This window comes from Polyodon spathula, chromosome 15 (assembly GCF_017654505.1).
Source record: "Polyodon spathula isolate WHYD16114869_AA chromosome 15, ASM1765450v1, whole genome shotgun sequence".
NCBI classification, from domain to species: domain Eukaryota; kingdom Metazoa; phylum Chordata; class Actinopteri; order Acipenseriformes; family Polyodontidae; genus Polyodon; species Polyodon spathula.
This window is the reverse complement of record NC_054548.1, coordinates 25638113-25662699: the sequence shown is the minus strand read 5'-3', so window position 1 is coordinate 25662699 and position 24587 is coordinate 25638113. Positions and strand designations below refer to the sequence as shown.

The following is a 24587-nucleotide window of genomic DNA, read 5'->3' as shown; positions in this document are numbered from 1 at the left end:
AGTAGAAACTAACAAAAACACAAGTCTGGGAAAAACAAATGGAAATCTGGATAAAGTATATGAACCCTGTGATACTGTACCTATATTGAGTACAGTGTACTTTGTACAAATCACAGTCCATAGGTCAATTATGGGCAACTTCATATTTTTTTGGGCAACCAAATGTCAACAATGGACTGCCCGAAGGGCAAGTACCATTACCAAAATTTCGCGAGCCTTAGGCTTATGTCTCTGTATGTGATTACGTCATCTACAAGCCCTGCTGCTGACTTACCCCGTGCTCGCTACACTTACATAGAGTGCAGTGCAAAATAACAGCAATGCAATTTGAATTTTGGGTCCACAATTATTTGCACTGCGCCTATACTTACATCACCCCCACTAGCTCAGAACCGGAAAAGATCACAACACAGGACAACCTAGCATTCCCTTCTAAAAATGTATTTTACATGTATAATCCAAAAATAAATACTCAGTACTATAGCATAAAATACTTGCAGTACCCTTAAAGTAGCGGACTTGAGGTTGCCAGGGTGCAGCCTGCACGGGTAGCCAGCAGCAGGGCTGGTAGTAGGTGATGTAATCACGTACAGAGACATGAACCCGATATATGCTCCCTGCAAAGGAGCCGGCTCTTGTGTACAGCGGTATCAGCGCTATGCTTTAGTGTAAAAGATCCAGGGTTCGCGCCCGCCCTCCGCCTGTGTGTGGATTGTCTCGTCCTGTGTGATGCGCCAGCTTGCATTAACTTATCATATTAGACTCAATACCATGACGCCCGAAGCAAACACATTATTTCTATTTAAATTTGAATGTAGTTGTCATGGCACCAAAAGTCTACAACCTCCACTACTTGTTTTCAAACACACTTTCCCTTTACCGTTTAACTGCTAAACATATATACGACACTGGGAACTTAGCAAAAATACTACACTGTAACTATGTATCAAATTAAAGCACTGTTTTATACCGATATCAAATGCCCTATTATTAGCTAACCCACTCTCTTTTCTCCACTTCTGGCAATAAGCGTATTTGTGCTGATGAAGTAAAGCTACCACTGACTCCGAGATTTCCCTTTAAAGTGTGCTAGTCTCCCGCGCTTGCACCTGTAGTATTTTGGCATTACATCATCGTCTCTTCCAGCTTCCCGCACCACTTGGCGCGAGGTTGTGAGGAATGAACCAATTATATCTGGGGAGCTTCTCCACATTGCCCAATCACAGAAAAAAAACTAAGAACAACATTGCCCAATTGGCGCGACATGCCCCTGTTAGAGAAAGGATGCGTTCACGGAGACCATTCTGCGCAGGTTCTGTGCAGAATCTGACAAATTCAGCCAACCAATTGGCTACATTGGTCAGATTCTGCGCATAATCTGCGCAGAATGATCTCCGTGAACGCACCCAAACTCTCGAATGTAGTACAACCTTCTGAAAATGTACCCAATTAGAAGGCTGCAGCGGCAGGGTGCCGTCCAATCAGCTGGTCCTCGTCGGTGTGTCCGGTGTTAGAGGTAGCTGCGCCCGCCGGTTTTACTTTCCTCTTCCTCCAGCTTTCGGCCTCTTTTTCGGATCTGATTGCAATGGCGGAGCAACAGCAGTTCTACCTCTTGCTGGGTAACCTTATGAGTCCTGACAACACCACCAGGAAGCAGTCTGAGGTACAAAATCCTTTACTAGACATGTTCACGAAGAGGTAAATAAGTAAAAGAGGTAGAAAAACGAGATAGAAGAGGTGGGTTACACAAGCGGCCCAGCCCACGTGTGTGATTGAGCAGAAGGGAAGTAGCAGAGACGCTGTATTGGGATCAGAGATGCTTTTACTTGGCGCAGTGTACTGTATACTCCGTATCAGATACATGGCTAAGAGTCTTGTGATTGTTTCTAGTCTTTTAAAAAGAGCTGATCTTAAATTTGAATTTTTTCTATATGTTGGTTTGGTGTTGGAGATAGACGTGTACTTGTACTGTTAGTGGGTGATGTCATTGCAAATGTGCAGTCGCAGACAAAAAAAAGTTAGTGAGAAATGATATAATTATATAATTATAAGTGTACGTATAATTATAAATCAGATTGTAATCGCAGTGCACTTTTGAATGGTTTGGATGTAATACTTAAGGTATGATGGATGGGGGATTAATATTTGTTTGCTGTTTTAGTTTCTTCTTTGCTATGTGGTGTGTGTACTTTTTTTAAACACATTCTGAACACAGTCCGCATATTACACCGAGGGCTAGGGTGGAAATATAGACAGGTGGGTTACAGTGACAGACAGGTCGGCCACCTGCCTGATGTGTTCCCTCCTTTGGAGGTGTTAGATCAAACCATGCAACAAGTTGTGAGAGTCAAGTGCCAAGAATCGTTGTAGAAAGTATGAAAATTAAATCTAGCGACAATGAATGGCAATTGGAGTACAGTCATTGGTTTATTTTGCGCAATTGTTTTTATTTGTATATAATAGGTAGATGTGGTTATTGACACCATTGGTAATAACTTATATTAAATAAAAATATCTTTTACCATAGTAAAACCAAACATTTTACTGATATGCAAAGAAACAACAAGATTTTATATTGCGGGAAGGTGATTTATAAAATGAACTTCAGCATGGGCACCACACTTTTCACTGCAGCCTCTCCACAGACCTCTGTGTGAGGGTGAAGTCTACTCTTCTGTTCCCAGTGTGCTGAAGTGTATGTGGTGTAAAAGCCTAGTGGGGAATCCCTATTGAATGTGTAGATTCCCAGGTCTGACCCAGCTGGTTTTCTGATTTGCCTGCATTGAATCTTTTATCACAGACATCCCTTCAATGGTCAGCACATTCTTTTTTAAAGACAATGGGGTACTGATGTGCTAATCCCTGGCAAAATCCTTTTAGCAGACAGGGGGTGGGTTTTGCACTTCTGTCAGGAACTTTATCACAGACAGTTCTAGGGCACCATTCTCTTGCTACTGTGTATCGTTCTATTACCGAAACTGCAGTTATGAACTTGGACTATTGCTTTATAATCGGATCCCTTTAACGTGGAGTAACTTGGCTTATACAAACTGATTCGCCACTTTGACAGTCTTTGTTGTAATATTTACATTTTATTACTTGGTAATCTATATCTTGTGTTGAGTGTTTTGAAGTTGTATTAGGAAAAAGTGCTTAATTCCCTATAACCTCCTACATGGATACTTCAGAAATCAAGCATGGTCTGCTAGGATTCAGTACCACTTGATACAGAAGCTTCACTTTAGCCTAGGTTAGAAATAGAGCATTGCACATTCACACTTTCTTTTTTAGTAAAATCTTGTTCACATCAAATATTGTAATTCTAAATCAAAAATTGGGTTTATGCTTAGGATTGTATGCTATCATATTGTATCTGAAAACAAGCTTTGTCATGTATATTTAGGTAGAACAGTAAACAGTACTGGGGTAAAGACACGTTGATTTTGGTTTGGACTAAGATCAGTGATGGTGTACAGCCAGGATAGTCCCAACTAACAGAGTCTGTCTGTAATGTGGGGTGTGGTCAGCAACATCTCAAGAAAAACACTAGAGGACAGCAGTACATTTTTATAGTTGCAATAGTGTTGTCCATTATTGTTTAACATCACCTGCGGTGCAGAAATATACAGAGAAATTGCTAAAATACATCCTTGCGGCATAGATTTATGAAAATGTTTGGGCTGTGGTTGGAAGCAAGGGTTTGTATGGATGGCTAATACAGTAGACCTAAAACCCCAGTTAAGCCACTGACGAACTTTGGAAGCTTATGGGTGAATCTCTTTACCCTATTGGCCGGAGCGCCACCCTTTCTGTTGGCATAGAGTAGATTTCATCTTCCGGTTTACTGTGCTTGTTAACTTGAATCGGACCTCATTCTTTTATATTTTAGCTGATGACTTTTTTTCTGTGCTGTGCATGACAAATCTGAAAAGAGTCTAAGTTATGTGCCGCCTCTGTTTCCTATCAAATAAAAAGTAAGGCATGTATTTTCTCTGCAGCTGAGGAATGGGTCTGACTGTCTTGTCTGTTGGTCATGGCTGTGTAATTCAAGTGGAATTTAGCTAGCTGCGAAAGCACAGGGAGTGAACTCTAAATACATTTAAGTTACCATTTACTGTTTGTTTATTAGACTATAAAAGGCATCATTTAAATTTTTTGTTTCTTAAACTTTTCAGGAAACCTATGAGAACATCCCTGGCTCATCCAAGATCACGTTCCTGCTTCAAGCAGTCAGGGATGCAGCTGCTGCTGAGGAGGTATGAGTTGAGAAGAGTCTATTGTGTGGAAAGAGGGGGAGGCCGGCTGAGGCGGTATGAGTTGAGAAGTCTATTGTGTGGAAAGAGGAGGAGGGGAGGGGCTGGCTTTAACTCTTTTGTCACTGCAGTAACGACAGTTCATACTTGAATAGTCTTGCTGGGGTTGAGCCCCATTCATTTGAGGGGCAGTGCATCTTAGTTCTTCAGAACTTCTTTTGTAGTGTCAGCCCTTTTTAAGCAAGGCTTTTAAACAAAGCTCATCATTTGTGTTCCCTGGAAGTGCTTATTCTGAGAAGGCTGGAAAGTTGTTTGCCTGCCTTATGTATAGTTTGGACATTGTTACAAGTGACCACAGCAACACAGATATATGTATTATACAACTGTAAATTCACCAGTTCATGGTGAATGACCTGAAATACAATTCTTCATGTACACGCAGACAAGGCCAAAGATGAATTGGTTTTGTCTTCTTCTCAAGGTTTGATTTTCAGATGTTCTGGGACGCCTTGTAAGCTATTATTGTAGTTATACAATGCAGAAGCCCTGTAACATGAAGTGACACTTCCAATACACGTTTGCAGCTGCAGCCTATATTAAAATGATGCAGCGAGATGGAGTTTAAAAAAAAAAAAAAAGAGAGACTAATTGCCCCAATAACTTAAAGCAACTGAATCCCAACATTGTGTCCACCCAATGATGGAACCTCCTGTTTGATATTAAGGATGTCCAGTTATATTAAGTAGGCATGAATCCACAGTGCACCTAACAAAGGGAACACACAGCTTGCTGTATTTAGAGCCAAAGGTTCATACCAGTCAGCATGTGCTGTGTGTTCGTGATGTGCAGTTTGGGACCACAGGGTCCTTGGTATAGGTTCCTCCTTCTGAAAGCCATGAGACCTCATTACCATGGTCTGTATTGTATGGATACACAAGTAAACCTATTGCAATGTAACTGAAACTTTCACCTGAAAAACAGGCAGGTTCTCAAGGGGTGAAGCTTGTCACAGATCCAGCATTTCTGAAGCTGCGAAATGTGAGAGGGACATGCTTCTATTGCATGTTGGCTTGTGACAACCTGTCTTTGGGAGGAGAGCTGACAACACATATGTCTTAATGGTGTGGGGTCACAGTTACAACCCCCCCCCCCCCCCCCCCCCCCCCCCCCCCCCCCCCCCAAAAAAAAGCCTAAATGTGGACTGTGAGTGAATTCATTTGTGATTGCACACTGGTGTGGTTTGCTGTGTTAGGCAAACAGCCCCGTAGTTGGGTGTAAAGAAATATGCTGCCCATCCAATTTCCATTAATTTGCTATCATTTACATTTGTAATAACCTTCAAATTCTCATGTGTACTGCTCCTATCCCATCCTGCACCACTGGCCTTGCCAGGCGTTCATTAATACATTTTCTGAGAGCTGCTTTTATTTCTATGTTCCAACCATCAGCCAAAAAGAGCCGTTTCAGGTCCACAGATTAAGTGTTCAACGACATTTAACACAAAGACTGGGCAGCTGCTGTGTGTCTAATTTACAGCCTGATTTGTATATTACAGTTGAAGTGTCCATGTGCACTGATAACCAGACTAGTGGGAAAGCAGTTCTGTGCAGCATGAAGACAGCCAGGCATTTGATGAACAATGCAGCTCTGGCTTTGCTATTTATTACACGTTTAATTGTTTTCCCCGATATATCGCTCTGACACGTGTCTTCAGTCATTGAGTTCTCAATGTGACATCTGTATGTACACTGTTGTTTGATCTCAATATACATGCACCGCTTGTAGATTATACTATCATAAACCAGAGAAACAATCTTTTGAAAATAACAGTAATGTTGAGTCTCTGACCTGCAAGAATAGCATGGCTATTTTTAGATCACAGAAACGAGAGCATCTTGGAGTACCCGATGGCCTAACTAAAGTTGGTGTTTATAGAGTAGCTTCTTCTCTTAGGAAAGAAAAAATGTCTCAACACAACAGATTGCTTAGCATCAGCCCCAGAACACATACACCACTTGGGCATGATTTTAAAGACACCCACAGCAGGGGACGACACTTTCCTCCCAAGATTTTGTTTTATTTAAGTGCGTGTTTAGCTCCTGCAACTGCAAATCTGCAGTATAATGTAAATAAGGCACAGCAGTACCTCATGTACAAGACTTTAGGCTGTCAAACCTTACCTCGCGGCCCACTTGCAATACATATTGACAGCTGTGTCATTAGTTTGGCATTGCTAGGACACCCCCATGTTGCAGTGGTCTATAACAGGGACTATAGTAATGCCAGTCAGCAGTCAGTGTTCAGTCCTGTTTAAGTTGCCTTTGTGCTTCCACTCAGGCCAGGCAGATGGCCGCAGTCCTGCTACGGCGACTGCTGTCTTCTGCCTTTGACGAGGTTTACCCCACACTTCCGGAGGACATGCAAAACGCCATCAAGACTGAGCTCTTAATGGGCATCCAGATGGAGGCATCCCCGGGAATTAGAAAGAAGGTCTGTGACATCGCTGCTGAACTGGCACGGAACCTGCTCGGTAAGTAAACAGTACAGGGTTCTGTCCAAAGTGCTTCATTTTTTTTGTTTTGTTTTTATTATTGTTTCTGCTTGAAAGTTTATTTTACTCTCTTTTTGTTTTGTATTTTTTTTTTTTTATATTATTCAATTCGTCCAAATGGTGGCGGTTCATCAAACAGTTTGTTGTCTAGTTTCTTTTTGTATGAAAATAGGAAGAAGTTGTATTTTTATTTAATGATTTGAATGACAGCATTTAGATTCACAGCTATTTCGGTCAATTGCATCGATCCCCTATGTGTACAGAATAAAGCAATTGATAAAAACATCCACCTTGTTAAACAGTAGGTCTGAGGCGCACACAAGGGAGTCCACAGATACTCCTCAGAGCTCTGTGTTCCTGCACATTTATACCAGTCCGTCCCAGTGAGTCCATGACTAAGCAGAAATTTGAAACTGCAGGAATCCTCAAGCAGCAAATACTTTTCCACCTCCTCCTTCCTAACACCCTTTTGTTTTTTTTTGTTTTTTTTATTGTCATGTACAGTAAATGTAATAACTATCAAATACTGTGAGGCATAAAAAGGATTTAATTAGTACTGGATTTATTTCTGCATCGCTGCTCTTCGATAGTTTATAACCTAAAATGTATCTGCAGTGGAGTGCATTCTTCTACTGTTACATACACTGTGAATTAAATATATAATTTATTGAGGGAGGGCACTTGGTTCTGCAGACATTAAATGGCTTTCTCTTAACATTCCTCTGCTGTCTATGGGGAATAAAAAGCTACTGTGGAAGGGATCTGGATGAGTCCCCATGTATGTATAGTTTCCAATTAAAATGCAAAGCCTCCAGCCTCGCTAGACTTGTGGAACAGCATCTGAACAAATGTGTCCTGACGCTGTAACCTTTGTTCTTGCAGTGCGCTGTGTATGCTGGTTTGTCCCAGTGTACAGTTCAGCAATACTGCTTGGGGGGTCACCTGCCTGCTGTAGCACCATCATAGAATTCCTTTGCTGCCACTGTGCTGGTGTGTCAGATTTGGCAAGGTTGTAGCTGGATTTGAGCCTAATGTCTTCTGCCTTGGAGGTGACAGTTCCCCCTGTAGAGTTTCGTGTTGCTATCACATTAACAATATTAACCATATTAAGGAATTTCATATCTCCAAACGAGATGTGTTCACATCTCCAAACACAGTTGGAATCTTGGGCACAAGACAGATGGAAACCAATGATTATCTGTATTTACATGTGACTTGCAGTTGTGGTATGTTAAGGTTTTTTTTTTTTTTTCTAAAAAGATGACGATGGAAACAACCAGTGGCCAGAAGTTTTGAAATTCCTGTTTGATTCAGTCAGCTCTCAGGACGTTGGATTACGGGAGTCTGCCTTGCATATTTTTTGGTAAGTCTTTCTTTCACCTTCATAGTTTTATTTAATAAAGATTTTGTATTTACTTTTCTATCTGTTTATTTTCAGTTATTCCACCCCTACCCTTATTAAAACTGAAACAGAAACAGATGCTGGCTTCCCAGTCACTCAAGAAAGTAGTTACCAAATAATGCGCATACATTTTTACACACTGCAAAAGTCGTACTTGTCATAAAGGTTATCAATCAACATGTAGCACAACCGCTCGAAATTGCCAACAAATATGTGAACTAGGATCTGCGATGTGGCATGTAGTGGTAGTGTGTTAATACCACAGGTTACCTTGTACACAAGATGGCGGCAGGTTTACCTTTGCTTGAGTTCCATTGTTCAAGTTTCCTAATGGAGTCCTTCACTCTCTACTATGTGATTCCACAGCTGCTGGATCAGAATCTTGTATTGACACCTACTGCTTTTTAAACAGAATTCAGGCATGTATGCTTAACAGTAAACCCCAAGCCCTCAACATTAGCAATAGGTCAGTAGGTTTGAATGTAGTTTTGTATTCAAAGATCTGTAGCCATCAGCTGGGTAAACAGTCTAACTGGCATTTACAACAAATCTTGTATCTGTCAGATTCAGTAGGTGCTTTGTTATTTTATAAAATTTGGATTTTATACTGCTGTATATATAATATTACAGTATTCCATTGCGTGTCCGCCGATCACTTATCACCCTAGCTGTTTATCCACCGTGATCAACCTCTTCAGCAGTATGCAAAAATATTAAGCTCTTCAGCAATATTACGTTTATTATTGAACAGAGGTTAGTTCAGATATTGTAGATCCTACCAAAGTTTCCGTGCACTATGTTGTATGTGATCCGTGTGCTGCCCTGCTGGCAACGTCACGTGAGCTGTTCAGTGTGTTGATATGTAAATAAATCCTGTTCACCACCTCCGTCTTGATCACCTGCCTGTCACTCAGCATTGAGTGCATGCACCCACGTGGTGGACGGCTACTCTGTCACAAGCGTTAATACCCTGTATCTTACTAAACAAGGGATTTAGGGGGGCTGCCTAATAAAAGCTGGATCTCAAAACAATAGTTGTGTGAATATAGCCATTTGTTACAGCTGTGTATAATGGTATTTAAAACAGGATTCATTCATTCGCCTTTTTAAATATCCGCCCTTACTCTGGTCCCACCGTAGTCTGATACACGACAGATTACTGTGTGTATGTATGTGTATTTTTTTATATATTATACACATACATACACACACACATACAGTGCCGAGTTTGTGAACCCCTTAGGATTTTCACATATTTCAAACCTCAAATGTTATTAGATCTTAACCCTTTGCAGTCCTCTGTCGGACCATGTCCGACATTACAATTTTCCCTTTTCAGTCCAATGCCGGACCGTGTCTGACATCATTAAAAAAAGATAAAGCACAGGTCTCTAGTCGTTTTTTTTTTCCTCCGGAAACAGCCAAGAAAACCTTTCAATGGCCGAGTGAGACCGATCGGAACCGAATGAAACAGAAAAAAAAGGGGGCGTATCTCATAGCCCCATGCATTACAGAGATAACACGGACATAACAAAGGAGGTAGCTGCTTCTGCATCCAACACTCAAAGAATATCTCGGACATTTGCAGAGTTTTTGGAGATGTTATAATAAAATAATGACTTGGATCGCATTATTGAGGAATTTGGTGATAGAACGAGTGATCAGGAGTGAATTTATCAGTATGCATGTCTATAAAGAGCTATGTGAAAAATGCAGCAAACAAGGGGTGGGGCTTGGCTGGCGATACAGTACTGAGTGTCCTGTTGCGATTCAATGCCTTTTAAACCTGTTCTCCTCTGAAATAAAAATATTTTAAACAGCCATGTAAAATAAACAGCGGACTTGACACGCCTGACAAGTGCTGAATAAATGCAAAGGGTTAATCTAAGTCCAAATAATAAAGATAACCTGATTAAACAAATGACACAAAACATGATACTTTTTCAATATTTATTTATTCACAAATGATTCAACATTCAATATCCATGTGTGAAAAAGTAGGTGAACCTTTAGATTCAGTAACTGGTGGCACCCCCAGCAGCAATGACTTCAACTAAGCGTTTCCTGCAACTGTTGGTCTCGCATTGGTTTTGAGGAATTTTGGCCCATTCCTCCTTACAGAACTGCTTCAACTCGGTGACATTTGAGGGCTTCCTTGCATGGACAGCTAGCTTCAGGTCGTGCCACGTTTCGATAGGATTTAGATCTGGACTTTGACTAGGCCATTCTAAAACTCGGAATTTCTTTTTCTGCAGCCATTCTTTTGTAGATCTGTTTGTATGTTTAGGATCATTGTCTTGCTGCCACTTTTGGTTCAGCTTCAGCTCATGGACGGATGGCCTGACATACTCCTCTAGAATCTTCTGATACAATGCAGAATTAATGGTTGTGTCAATGATGGCAAGCCGCCCAGGTCCTGAGGCATCAAAGCAGCCCCAAACCATCACACTCCCACCACCATGCTTGACGGTTGGGATGAGGTTCTTCTGTTCGAACGCAGTGTTTGGTTTGTGCCGTTTCTCATTGAGGCCAAAAAGTTCTACCTTTGACTCATCTGTCCAAAGAACATTAAACCAGAAGTCTTGTGGATCATCTGTGTGCTCTTTGGCAAACTTTAGATGGGCAGCAGTGTTCTTTTTAGAGCAGTGGTTTCCTCCTGGCTATTCTTCCATGAACACCATTCTTGTTCAGTCTTTTTCTGAGTTGAGTCATGAACACTCACATTAGCCAAGGTGAGAGTGGCCTGCAGATTATTGGATGTTACTCTGGGGTTCTTTGTGACTTCTTTGATTTTCCAGTTTGTTCTTGGAGAGATTTTGGTAGGATGACCGCTCCTGGGTAGAGTGACTGTGGTCTTGAACTTTCTCCATTTGTAGACTGCCTGACAGTGGCTTGGTGGAGCCCCAAATCCTTAGAAATGGTTTTGTAACCCTTTCTGGACTGATGAGTCCTCTAGGTCCTCGGAGATTTCTTTTGATCGTGGCATGTGTTTCCACACACCTGTATGGTGAAGACCAAACTCTCAAGGTTTTTGATCTTTATAGTGTGGGGCCTCCCAAACTCATCCCCTGAAGATCTACCTAATTATTTAAACACCTGATTCTAATTATCCCCTTAATCGAGCTGATAAAACCAGGGGTTCACTTACTTTTTCACATACTCAATTACTCATTGTTTAATCCACACATCATTTTGTTTCAAAAGACATGGACTTTGTTAATATAAACCCTATTGGATATTTAAGATTCAAGGCGGCTATTATGGTAAAACTGGAATTCCCAAATTATTTGGGTTCACAAACTTTTTCTTGGCACTGTACATACATACATACATACATACATACAGTCAAACCCATTTACAACATACCTGGGATATAACGTACACACTGATATATAGAACCAGTATCATGGAACCAAATAAAATCGTGTTAAATCCTGTTTAAATTCTCCTTTTGGCACGTACTCTAAAAGGGCATACTTCCTGTTATTAAGCACGCACCGTGATGGCACGCAGTGGTCTGTGCTGCGCATATTACGTACTTGTAGGCCTACTTCTTGCTGTGGTTGAACTTGTCCTTGCTCTCGATTACTAATTTATTCACTATTGTCATGGCTAGTGCTAAATGATCGTCAATGTCTCTTCATGACAAACTGTACATTATTGGAGAAATCTTAAAGGGACGAAAGCAGTCAGAATTATGTTGTCAAAGAGCTCAAGCATTAAAAGCAGCAGTCGCTGTGGCAGTTGGCTAAGGCCTTGTCCACATCAAGAGCAATAAAATCAACAACATTGTTAAAAACCGATTTACCTGAACCATAGCCCAACAGTGTTTGAGTGACCAGATTGACATAATGAAACTAAGATAGTTTAACCCAGCTGTAGCTGGGGGGACACTTCACTGGATGACTATATCCCAAAAACCACTGTAATCTATACACTGTTCTTTATTTTTTGGACATTTGTAAATGTTGTTTGTTTTCATTGAATACGGGAGCAGAACAGAGGAGCTACGAGAAAGTGCCTAAGTACAAAAGGGGAATAATTCGTATGGGGGGAAAAAATGCCCACGCCATAGTAAATAAATTAGATAGGCATTTGCACAAAGGGAAAATCTGGGGCAGATAAGACGTTCTTTAATTTAATTAAAAGACGAAATAAAGACCTTTTAACTTGCTAATATGTGGTGTGATCCAAAATAATTTAAAAGGTGTTTTGGACACATTTTAAGTTTTGTGTATTACAGTACATTAGCCTAGCTGACTGTGCCAATGGAATATGACAAGAATAAATCCTCCTGTATTTTAATTCAGGTTTGTCTTTTCTTTATTCTTGTCTCATGTAACCAGGGGGATTATGGCAAAACACTAGGGGATATTGGAGGATACTGTGTAACCAGACTCGAACACGGTTCACACCCAGATTAGTTAAACCAGTTTATCTAACCCAGTTATGCCGACAACGGAGTTCGAGACCTCCTGAGTAGGTTTCAAACTCGGTTGTTGAACTCGGTTATGAACCGTCTTTGGTGTGGATGCAAATCGATTTAAGCACTTTTAAACAGGTTTTGAACCCTTAACTCTGTTCTAAAACGCCAATGTGGCCAGGGCCTAAAAGACTTGTATAGTGTACTGTCAATGATTACTGTACAGTATCTGAACTGACAAGTTTGTATGGTAATGTTTATTGATTTGTATATTATTGTTATTAATTTTATTATTTCTATAATGACTGTTCTGTGTTTTTATTAATTTGTTTATTTTACTAATTACAGTATTATTCAGTACATTCATTACATGTTTTTTGTTATTTTTATTAATTCATTTAGCTGAGCATCTTTATCCATGGCAACATAGAATTACTGTATTAAATAATTAAAATACACAGTGTTACATACTGTATAGTAATGTACAGTACTAGTTACATTACATTGCTTTATATTGTTTCTTCTGTAATAAACCTTTATACTATATAAATTGTATATGTACTTTAATCAATTAGTACTGTACTAGGTTTTGATTTGTGTGCTGATTTGGCGGGTATGTGCATGTATCTGGTTATTATGTACCTCGGTTATAACATACTGTTTTTACAGTCCCTAGGCAGTATGTTGTATCAGTTTCACTGTGGTGTGTGTGTCTCTCTCTCTCTCTCTCTCTATATATATATATATATATATATATATATATATATATATATATATATATTATATATATATATATATATATTTTTTTTTTTTTTTTTCCAAATTCATTTTCTCTCCCATTTAGGAATTTCCCTGGAATTTTTGGAAATCAGCAGCAGCATTACCTGGAGGTTATTAAACGTATGCTGGTTCAGTGCATGCAGGATCAAGAAAACCCACCGGTGAGGAGCAAGTTCCTTGTGTGTGTGTGTGTGTGTGTGTGTGAGTGAAAATATATCCCTTGCCTTGCATACAAGTTCTGTGGGGCGTGGAACAGTTCAAGGCATTGCATGTGTTGTATTTTAAACTATAGACCCTACTAAATGGTTTATTGTTAAAAGTAAATTTTGTAAATTTAATAGTTCCTAGGTTTGCATGCTTTATGAAAGTAATTGGTACGATTTGATTAATGGTGAGAGATGTGCCAGATAATGGAAAATATATTGTTTTAAATAGACACAAAAATCCTTATATGGCCATAAGTGTGCATTTCACTAATGAAAAAATCTGGTCTTTTTAAACCAGTCCAGCCCCGCTCCAGGATTGCCTCATTTTTCCAAGAAACAAATAGGTTTTTAGTTTCTTCTCCCTCAAAATATATCTTTTTAAACCCAAGAATGCGCTAAAATTTGAGTGGGCCGTTTATCTGGCACTGTCAAATGAAGGCTCAGCAGCAATGCTTCCACTTGACTGCAAGGAGGGAACTGCTTGCAGAAGACATAACCACCAGTAACAACAGGTTCCCTATTCATTTGATTTGCCTTTTTTTATTTCTGCTGTGCTGGTTATTTTGTTAATTCAGTTTCACTATCTTTGTTAGATCCGGACTCTGGCTGCAAGGGCAACAGCTTCCTTTGTTCTAGCCAATGAAAGCAACACACCCCTCTTAAAGCACTTTGCTGACTTGCTACCTGGTGTCCTGCAGGTAAGAACAAAGCAGATATCCTTGAGTAATGTGCAGCACGAAAAAGCCAAAGAAAATGGGACATGTGCGTTCTTATCTAATCTGACTGATGGTCACGCCACGTACCGAAGTTGATAGATCACAAGCGTGTCAGGGGCACCTCCAGACAGGATTTGTATTCTTTGTTAGTACGGATATAATTGACACATTTTAAGCCATCCTTTTATAAATACCCCTTGTCCAAAAAAATGGGTCAATACTTAAGTACATGTTTCTTTTACCCCAAAGGCCGTAAATGAATCCTGTTACCAAAACGATGACTCCGTGCTGAAGTCACTGGTGGAGATTGCTGACACTGCCCCCAAGTATCTACGGCCCAACTTGGAGGCCACTTTACAGCTTAGTCTCAAGGTGAGCGGTCTTGGATTAATCTGCAGATACTTGCTGGTGCCCTGCCCTGCTGCATTCCCTTTATTCTATGTATTTGTATGTTTCCAGCTGTGTGCAGACACCAGTTTGAGTAACATGCAGCGCCAGCTGGCCCTGGAGGTCATTGTCACTCTCTCTGAGACTGGCTCTGCCATGCTGAGAAAGCACACAAACCTTGTGGAGCAGAGTAGTAAGTATAAGACTCCTGTAAAGGCTTGTCAACCCCCAGCTGCTGATAACACACATTGATTGAAATTCTGCCAGAATACTTATTGCACTGATAAAGGTAACAGTACAAATTTTTATTCTGGTACATGCAGTTTATGATGCTTCGTGTTTTATGATGCCTTGTAGTTATTTGGCCATGTGTTTCGTCACCCCTACCTCTTGCATTACAGTACATCATGTAAAAGAATGTACATAAGATCCTTAATAGGTATAGAATAATATATGTGTTGCCAATGCTGCTTTCTCCTTGGTTGACCTATATTGGTTCAATAAAATGTAAACCCTTTTTCACTGACAGTTTTAACCACTGGCCATATCCCCAATACAGAGGATTTTCACATACCGGCTCCACTTTGTTCACAAACTGTTGCATCAGCGATGCCATTCCCTTTTACTTCATGCCACCACTCTAGTTGATGGTTATCAGGACTACAGTATCAGTACTGGAAAAATTGAATGGTTTTACATCATTGTCTTTTCTCTTTAGTTCCCCAGATGTTGGCAATGATGGTGGATTTGGAGGAAGATGTAGAGTGGGCCATGGCTGATGAACTTGAAGATGATGATTTTGACAGGTGTGTGAATTCCTAACGGCATATCAAACCTCTGAGAAGAGGTATATATGCCCAGTGGAGTGGGATGCATGTTTGAATATTAATTATTATTTTGGCTCTACAATAATAATAATAATAATAATAAAGCAATTTAAACTATTTATGTGAAAGGAAAATTGACGTTGAGGCTCCCATCTGTGTACAGATTGGGTTTTTGTTGTAAGTAGTGGTTCAGTTTTCTCGCAGTAAATTTTTTCCTCCTTGACTTGTCTGTTAACTCCTCATGATTCCCCCACAGCAATGCAGTGGCTGGGGAGAGTGCACTGGACAGAGTAGCCTGTGGTCTGGGTGGGAAGATTGTACTTCCTATGATCAAAGCACACATCATGCAGATGCTGCAGAATCGTAAGTGCATTGCTATACTTTTTGTCTGAATAAAAAGGTTTCTCTTGTACTAAAGAATGAAAAGGCACTGTGTTTTGAAGACTGGCCATAGTGTTAATCCTGGTGTTTTCGCTAAATTGTAATGCATCTTGCAAGAATCTTAGTTTATATAATTACATAGAGATTTTCTAGCTTCTAATTGGTTATCCGTTTGCATCCAAGAACTGTACTTCTTCAATCCCATTGGGAAGTTCAGTCTCGGTTGGCGTCTGGTCTGCATTTTATTTGTGCTTTTTAACACTCCCGTTAGTTTCTAAAGGAGTATTGTTATAACTGTCAAGTACTCAAGTTAATAAAATTTTTAGGCGGTGGATAGTGAAGAGAACGCTCCTTCTAAACAGTACTTTTGTTCATAGCATGAAATGGCCTTTGTTCCTTCTTGCAGCTGATTGGAAGTACAGGCATGCTGGACTAATGGCGCTGTCGGCCATCGGTGAAGGATGCCACCAGCAGATGGAGGCCATCCTCGTGGAAATAGTCAACTTTGTATTGCTGTTCTGCCAAGATCCTGTAAGTTTTCACTGAGCCCCAAAACTAATTACATGATTGAAAAAAATGACTTGTCTAATGTAACCTGAACAAGTTGCTTTAAAAAAAAAAAAAAAAAAGTAATCTATTCTTATTTATTTCAGCATCCAAGAGTGAGATATGCGGCTTGCAATGCAATTGGGCAAATGGCCACAGACTTTGCCCCCACCTTCCAAAAGAAATTCCACGATAGGGTGGGTATGGCGGTGGATCCCTGCTGCTAGTCAGACCTGTGATGAAGGAACCATTGAATGATGCCCCTGTTTTGTGTCCGTTCGCAGGTGATCTCTTCCCTGTTGCAGACCATGGAAGACCAGGCCAATCCCCGGGTTCAGGCACACGCAGCAGCTGCTCTAATAAACTTTACTGAAGACTGTCCCAAATCTCTGCTCATTCCATACCTGGACAGCCTTGTTAAAAACCTGCATGTCATCATGGTGGCGAAACTTCAGGAGGTAAGATGGCCTTAAGGCTTAGAAATGGTACTACTTTTTTTTTGTAAACCAAGGGTTATTAGGCTTATGGAATTTTTCCAGGATACAAGTTCATGTTGAAAATACAGTGCTCCATTGAAGTGTGCTGGTGTATGGGCTGTGTTCTGGTACTACCACCTCCTATTTGAATTAGGACTTGCTCTAACTATGCTTCATGCAGAATTGAGTGGAAAGTAAAGTGTTGTTTTTGCATTGCCTGTTTTCTTTGGTGTTCAAGCTGATCCAGAAGGGTACCAAGCTGGTGCTGGAGCAGGTGGTGACCTCCATCGCCTCAGTGGCAGACACCGCCGAGGAGAAGTTTGTCCCCTACTATGACCTCTTCATGCCGTCCCTGAAGCACATTGTGGAGAACGCTGTGCAGAAGGAGCTCCGGCTTCTCCGTGGAAAGACTATCGAGTGCATCAGCCTCATTGGTCTCGCTGTTGGGAAAGACAAGGTAAACTGGGTAAACCAAGGTAGATAGCTCTTCAGTCCAAAACGCCATGCAGTACATCTGTGTGAAGCAGACTGCATCAATCACTTTCCCCTCCCTGTTTTATAATTTCAGTTCATACCAGACGCCTCTGAGGTGATGCAGCTCCTGTTGAAGACACAGACTGATTTCAATGACCTGGAGGATGATGACCCGCAGGTGGGGCTGCATAGCAGTGGGGCTATTTTAAAAGCCTCTGTTTTACTGGGATGAATCCAATCCAATAGATTTCATTGTCAGGGTTAAACAAGTGTGGGAGTTGAAGAAAGTAGGTTATTTTTGTTTATATAATGGTGTGTACTTGCCTTATTATAAGCAACTGCACTCTGGCACAAACACTCTTGTGCTCGCTACAAAGCTGTATTTCTTCGCTTCCATCCAAAACAGCTTTTGTAAAGCATAGCAAAATGTGCCAGTTTAGAAGGCTTTTTTTTTTTTTGCCCTGTGAGACTTTGAGCATGGCAGAGTGACCAAAGCATTGGCTGACATACGGCCGTAGTCCTGGTAACGTTAATAATCAAAGCATGAAGTAATGGGAACAGATCTGCATCCTTTAATTCCCTCTGCCTTTTTTTTCTTCTTTTACACTCGAATGATTTTTATTCTTGTAGGTTTAAAACTGTCCCCAGGGTGATCAATTTACTGATTTTAAACGTGAATTCACTGTATGGCTTCGGCTATAGTGTGTTGCACTATTTTGACCTGTGGTTTGCGGTATACAAACCATTACAAAGTCACAATGGATTGATTAGTTTAAATTGCTAAGCAAAAAAAAAAAAACTAACTGACAGAACTAGATTCCACCATTGGAAAGATGCTAACTGAAAAGGAGGACTTTAACTCGAACTCTGGTGAAGTTAACCTTGTGGATCTTTCCTTTCTTAGATATCTTACATGATTTCAGCCTGGGCCAGAATGTGCAAGATCCTTGGCAAAGAATTCCAGCAGTACCTCCCTGTTGTGATGGGGCCGCTGATGAAAACTGCTTCCATCAAACCAGAGGTGGCCCTCTTAGACAGTGAGTAACAAGTTTCTTCCATAACCTTAAACACTCATTCATAAGAGAGACAGTCTTTTTGATGCTTTAAATATGTAAAGACAGAGGTTAAATAATTGGCTGTTTGTGTGTGTTTTAAAACCCACTTAATTCTTCCTGTTCGTCTTTCACTTCCTCCCAGCCCAAGACATGGAGAACATGAGTGAGGACGATGGATGGGAGTTTGTGAACTTGGGAGACCAGCAAAGCTTTGGAATCAAGACCGCAGGGCTGGAGGAGAAAGCAACTGCATGCCAAATGCTGGTGAGAGACTTTGCAGAGCGCCTGTAGCTGCGGTGCGCCTGTAGCAGCAGGTCGTATGATGTGAAAACGTTCACCTCTGGGTCCATGGATCAGTGCCAGACCAAGCTGACAATCAAGTCACATCCCTAGTTGACTATGAAGAAGACTGGCTGTGACTGCTTTCTCCCTGATGGATTCATTTTCATATCAAGACGCTACTTTCACAAATTGTACCTTTTTTGTTAGAGCGCAATGAGACCTAACCCAGTGTTAAACAGTGAGTCCACTGAGTAAGTTGGGATTTGGACCAGGGTCTGTTTGTTTAATCATTACTAAATGCCTCAATGCTAACTTGTAGATTTATTTTTCCCTCCTTCCTAGGTATGTTATGCCAAAGAACTGAAGGAAGGATTTGTGGAATACACAGAGCAAGTTGTGAAACTGATGGTCCCTTTGCTAAAGTTTTATTTCCATGATGATATCCTTTACAGTGCATCCCAGTAGAAAACAAATGTTCAGCTATAGTTATTTTTGTCTTGACATTGCCGTTTTACTGTATGCATAAAAACACATCTGTTTAGCAGTGGATGCCTGATATATTGCCTCAAAACAGCAGTTTTAGTTTATTGTTGTAGGTTGCCAGGCATTCCCAGAAAGTAGTCTCTAATTATACAAGTTCCATAGTGGAAACATCCAGTGGAAGAGTACTGTTTCTCTACCACATTTGTTTTATTATCTGGGCAAGTCATGCTTAATGTTTGCAAGCCATTCTGTGTGGTGTGCCGTGAACATTATTCCCCTGGGGGTGCTTAGCCTTGGTTATCTATTGTAGTTTTCCTTCACACTTAAACGTGTCCGTGTCGCAGCAGCAGAGTCCATGCCCCTGCTGCTGGAATGTGCGAGAGTGCGGGGCCCCGAGTACTTGACGCAAATGTGGCATTTCATGTGCGACGCCCTCATCAAGGCAATTGGAACTGAACCCGATTCAGACGTCCTGTCTGAAATCATGCACGCTTTTGCAAAGGTAATGTAACGTTTATCCACTTTTTTTGTTTAAATTCAACAATCGATAATAAGCCTAAAATAAAGGTTTGGAGAAAAGGCAGTCGTGTTCACCATCTAGAATGTAACGGATACATTCGGTGCTTAAGGGGCCACGTTGAACCTTAAAATGAAACACTACAAAGTCAGTTTTGTTTATATAAAAAATAGAATTGTGCTTTCATTTATACATGTCAGGTGATGGGGGTGGGAAGACCTTTTGCAACAACTGCAAGGACTGTTAATCATTGAACACAGTTAATTTAATTCTTAAGTGTCTCAAGCTTGTGAAAATAAACAAACTTTGTAATAATTCTGTAGTGCGTTGAGTTAATGGGAGATGGCTGCATTAACAATGAACACTTGGAAGAGCTTGGTGGAATCCTGAAAGGGAAACTGGAGGAGCACTTTAAAAATCAAGAGTTAAGACAAGGTAAACTTATGACAACGTTGTTTATTTCTGGGGGTGTGGCTTAGATAGCATCAAACTTACAGGCACAAATGTGTCACTAAGTTGTGTACGTAAAGCCTTGTTTTGGTTGGGCAAAAAAATAAATAAATAAATAAAAAAGTTGTGTGTTGAGAATTTCTTGAACAAGTACTGGAGTGTGTGCAATTTTGTTGTCCTTTTAATTTAGTTGCGCTTGGGTGTTTGTTATGAGTTCTGTTCAACATTTTGCCAACAGATCATATCTCCTTTGCTGTTTCTTCTTTGTACAATATCCTTGTGGATGGAATCCCCATTAATTACATGCTTTAAATTTGTCATTAGCCAAAAGGCAAGATGAAGATTATGATGAACAAGTCGAAGAAAGTTTACAGGATGAGGTACATTTTAAATTCGATTCCATTTTACAGTTCTCTTCTGGGAGAGGTTTGCCTGTCCATCAGTGATAAATGCCTCGTGTGCAATGAATGCTTTCAAAGAACCCTTCAGTTCAAAGCTGACGCATCTTCTGTTTCTCCTTTCATATTTCAGGATGATAACGACGTGTACATACTGACAAAAGTTTCGGACATTCTGCATTCTATATTCAGCAGCTACAAAGAGAAGGTGCTGCCCTGGTTTGAACAGCTGTTACAGTTAATAGTCAATCTTATTGTAAGTATTTCAGAATTCAAATCATTACATGTACCTGTGGCCATGAAAGATGAGGGGCTTTGAAGTGAACATTAATCTGGACTTGCATTTCATACTGTATTAATCTTTTAAAGGTTGGTGGAAACGTCATGAAGTAGAAGATTCATTCATTGTCCATTACCATGATAATGGCTTGCAGCCTTGTTAAACCAATAACAAGACGGAAACGAATGTCTTCATACTGATTGTCCGTCAATTGCACATCAAAAACCGGTTTTGCTGCTGCATTGGTGTACCCTGTGGAAACATCAATGATGCAGATCTTCGCTTGCCAAACTTCATATTTACAAACCCCTTGTTCTGCTCTGAGACTCCCTTTTCTGGGTTTGTTTTTAAAACCTGCCCTGTTTCATTGTAGTGCCCACACAGGCCTTGGCCAGACAGACAGTGGGGGCTTTGCATATTCGATGATGTTGTTGAGCACTGCAGCCCAGCATCCTTTAAATATGCGGAATACTTCATTCGACCCGTGATGCAGTCACTGTGTGACAGCAGCCCAGAGGTGAGACAAGCTGCAGCCTATGGAATTGGTGTCATGGCACAGTTTGGAGGAGATAATTACATACCCTTTTGTACAGGTACAGTATGTTGGTAAAACTATACATAAATATGCACGCACGCAGAGAAAAGTATTGACATCATAAACTTAATATAAGATCCTTCAAGAAAACATGTTTAATACAAGCATTTAGTGAACATTAGCCACTAATTCATGTGACAAGGACAAAAATACACAGTTTCTGCTAGTTTAACAATAATCTTTTATAAAAATGTTTTTGTTTATGACAAACTAATTTTTATATATATTTAATATTAAAATAAATGAATAAGTGTTGCTTGAAAAACTAAGCTGCTTTATAAAGTCAATAGCCAGAAAGGTAATTTATTTGTGAGTGTTGTGGCAACACAGCAGATGATGGTCAAGACAAAGGAGACAAATTCACATTTGATAAAAGCATTCATCACAAACTGCAACAAAGGAAATGGCTACAGAACATTATCAAAGAAATATGGAATACCAAAATTCACAACCGGTGCACCACAAAACAAATTCAACTGAAACGTTTGAATGAAGTGTGTGTATATCAGCAGCATGTATTTAAACCAGTTGCACTACACTTTATTCAGTGAAATGTAGGGATCCCAAGATGAACACGATCTTAATTTTCCGTATTGTGATATATTTTCCATATAGAGGCCATTCCACTGCTGGTAGGAGTGATCCAGGCTGCAGATTCCAAAGCCAAAGAAAATGTGAACGCAACAGAAAACTGCATCTCGGCAGTGGGGAAGGTAATGAAGTACAGGCCTGAGTGTGTGAACGTCAGCGAGGTCCTTCCTCACTGGCTGTCGTGGCTGCCGTTGAACGAAGACAAAGAGGAAGCTGTTCACACCTTCAATTTCTTGTGCGACCTTCTTGAGAAGTAAGGGGAATTTATTTGTTTTATTTATTTATTTTGGATGAGCTGAAATGTATTTACTAACATTTACAAGCAGTCTGACTGAACATAACAAAAAAAAAAAATACTGTAAAGAAGAAAATATGCAGAAAAATGTTACGCCAAGAATATGCATATGTAGTTCATGTGATGGGACTCCTAATTTGTTGTGTATTCGAGGCTGATCTTGTTTATTGGTTGGGTTGTAGAAAAGCATATGGAAGAATTCCTCTCTGCTTGCCAAGTGGGAGGGTGTGTAGTTTAAACTGAAACAGTTTCTTTCCCTTTTTATATATAATCAGCAACAACCCTATTGTCCTTGGACCCGACAATTCCAACTTGCCCAAACTTTTTTCAATAATCGCTGATGGTGTTATCAGTGAATCTGTTAAGCATGAAGATGGATGTAGCAGACGGTTGGCAAATGTTGTTCGTCAAGTACAGGTTAGTAAGAACAATTAAAAGGCTGGCTTGTCTATTCTTGTAATAGACATTTTTCTCATTCAAAATAAGCTGCATTATATCTGGTAAACAAATAATAAAGGCAAAACTGAATGTAGAATTCTGAAAATCCCTGGTTAAATTTAACCCTTAGCAGTCCATTTATTCAGCGCTTGTCAGGTCCAATTTATTTTCACATGCGCCGTTTATTTTACACGCACTATTTAAAATGTATATTGTAAAACGAGTTTAAAAGGCACTGAATCGCAAAAGTACGCTCAATACTGCATCTCCAGTCAAGCCCCACCCCTTGTTTGCTGTATTTTTCAAATACCTCTTTATAGACATGCATACTGATAAATCCTCTCCCACATCACTCACTCGTTTTATCACCAAACTCCTCAATAATACAATCAGTCATTTGTTTTATTACTATAACAGCTCAGAAAGCTCTGCAAATGTCTCTGATATTCTTTGAGTGCCGAATGCAGAATCAGCTGTCTTTGTTCATGTCCGTGTTATCTCTGTGGTGCATGGGGCTGTCAGATACGCCTCCCCTTTTTTTTTTTTTTTTTTGTGGCTTCATTTGGCCATTAAAAGGTTTTCTCTGCTTTTTCTGGAGAAAAAAATGGCTAGAGACCTGTGCTTTACGTCTTTTTGATGATGTCGGACTGGAAAGGGAAAATTGTAGTCAGACCTAGTCTGACATAGGACCACAAAGGGTTAAACTTAGAGCTGTGTCCTGGCTGTACTGTTTTATCCAAGGATAAGTCGGTTATTTTCTGTTTTTAAAAAATTCCTTTTTCCTTAAATAGACAAGTTTCAACAGTAATATTTTTTCCCCCTTGATTTTGTAGGTCTCTGGAGGACTCTGGACAGGATGTATGTCAATGCTGAATGAAGCACAACAGAAAGCCATACAAGACCTGCTGAACACTGCTTGAAAGGCCTTAACATTTGTTCAACTAGCAGATTTAGCTCATGATAATCCATACTATCCCCGTTTTGAGCGACAAACAAAAAAAACTAGTGTGTGTTGAGCACTTCTGCAGACCACAGACAGCATCATCAGGGGTGTGTGCGTGCGTGCGTGCGTGTATGTGTGTGTGCGCGTGTGAATGGATTCCTGTCTTGGAGAGTGTCTCAGTAAAACCATCTAACAAACCTGACACACTATTTTTCTATCCGAATGCCACTCAAAAGCGTGGCTAAAGGGAGAATTTTGTAGGGGTAAAAATAAATGTTATTGTTAGGCAGAATGCATTTCTGGAATCACTTTTCAGAGCTAGGTGTGCAATATAATAAATTGTAAGCATTACTATTAATCTAGTGTTAACCATACTAATAGGAGTGAGTCTTCTAGCTTCCTCTACCAAGTGCAGCAGTCGCTTATGGTGGGTGAAGGTCCATCATGATGTCACTCTTTGGTTTTTAAATCAAAGCGAAAGGGTTGAAGTACGGAGCCGCAGCGTAGAAAGCTCTGTGGCAGCTTGCTGAAAATGCTCAGTGTGGAAATGTCTTTGGCATGCCTGGTAGTACCTCCTTCACTCCTGCAGTGAATAAACAGTGATTGGGGAAAAAACACCAAGAGGTCTGTGTCATATTTTATTTTATTTATTTTAATCAACATAAAAAATCCGTCCTGCTATATTGGCTTGTTGTACAGTACATTTTCTATTAGGGTTTCTTAATAAACCAGCATGGCTGGATTGTGTTGCATTCCCATGTCCTCCTATTCAAAAAGGCCTGGCTGTAGAAACTTTTTTTTTTTTTTTTTACATGAGGACTAACAAAGATCTCAGTTA

General features: G+C 40.2%; 1 protein-coding gene across 1 annotated transcript; it reads left to right on the top strand.

Moving 5' to 3' along the window:
• Positions 1–1543: 1543 nt before the first annotated feature.
• LOC121327776 (importin-5) lies at positions 1544–24366 on the top strand. Its single transcript, XM_041271979.1, has 26 exons — positions 1544–1663; positions 4176–4256; positions 6591–6783; positions 8065–8167; positions 13474–13570; positions 14209–14313; positions 14581–14703; positions 14791–14911; positions 15437–15524; positions 15802–15908; positions 16333–16457; positions 16580–16669; positions 16757–16930; positions 17187–17405; positions 17517–17600; positions 18327–18459; positions 18620–18741; positions 19102–19198; positions 19572–19744; positions 20083–20194; positions 20534–20589; positions 20741–20863; positions 21261–21480; positions 22098–22326; positions 22644–22785; positions 23640–24366. The coding sequence occupies exons 1-26, from the start codon at positions 1586–1588 to the stop codon at positions 23724–23726; spliced, it is 3282 nt and encodes a 1093-aa protein (XP_041127913.1). The 5' UTR covers positions 1544–1585; the 3' UTR covers positions 23727–24366.
• Positions 24367–24587: the final 221 nt, after the last annotated feature.

What these genes read in the sequence shown, in the direction of transcription:
- LOC121327776 (XM_041271979.1), top strand. Translation starts at nt 1,586, where the DNA reads ATGGCGGAGCAACAGCAGTTCTACCTCTTGCTGGGTAACCTTATGAGT. An exon ending in TGCTACCTGGTGTCCTGCAG is followed by an intron (nt 14,314 to 14,580) that starts GTAAGAACAAAG and finishes TTTACCCCAAAG; the next exon opens with GCCGTAAATGAATCCTGTTA. An exon ending in TCATGCACGCTTTTGCAAAG is followed by an intron (nt 19,745 to 20,082) that starts GTAATGTAACGT and finishes ATAATTCTGTAG; the next exon opens with TGCGTTGAGTTAATGGGAGA.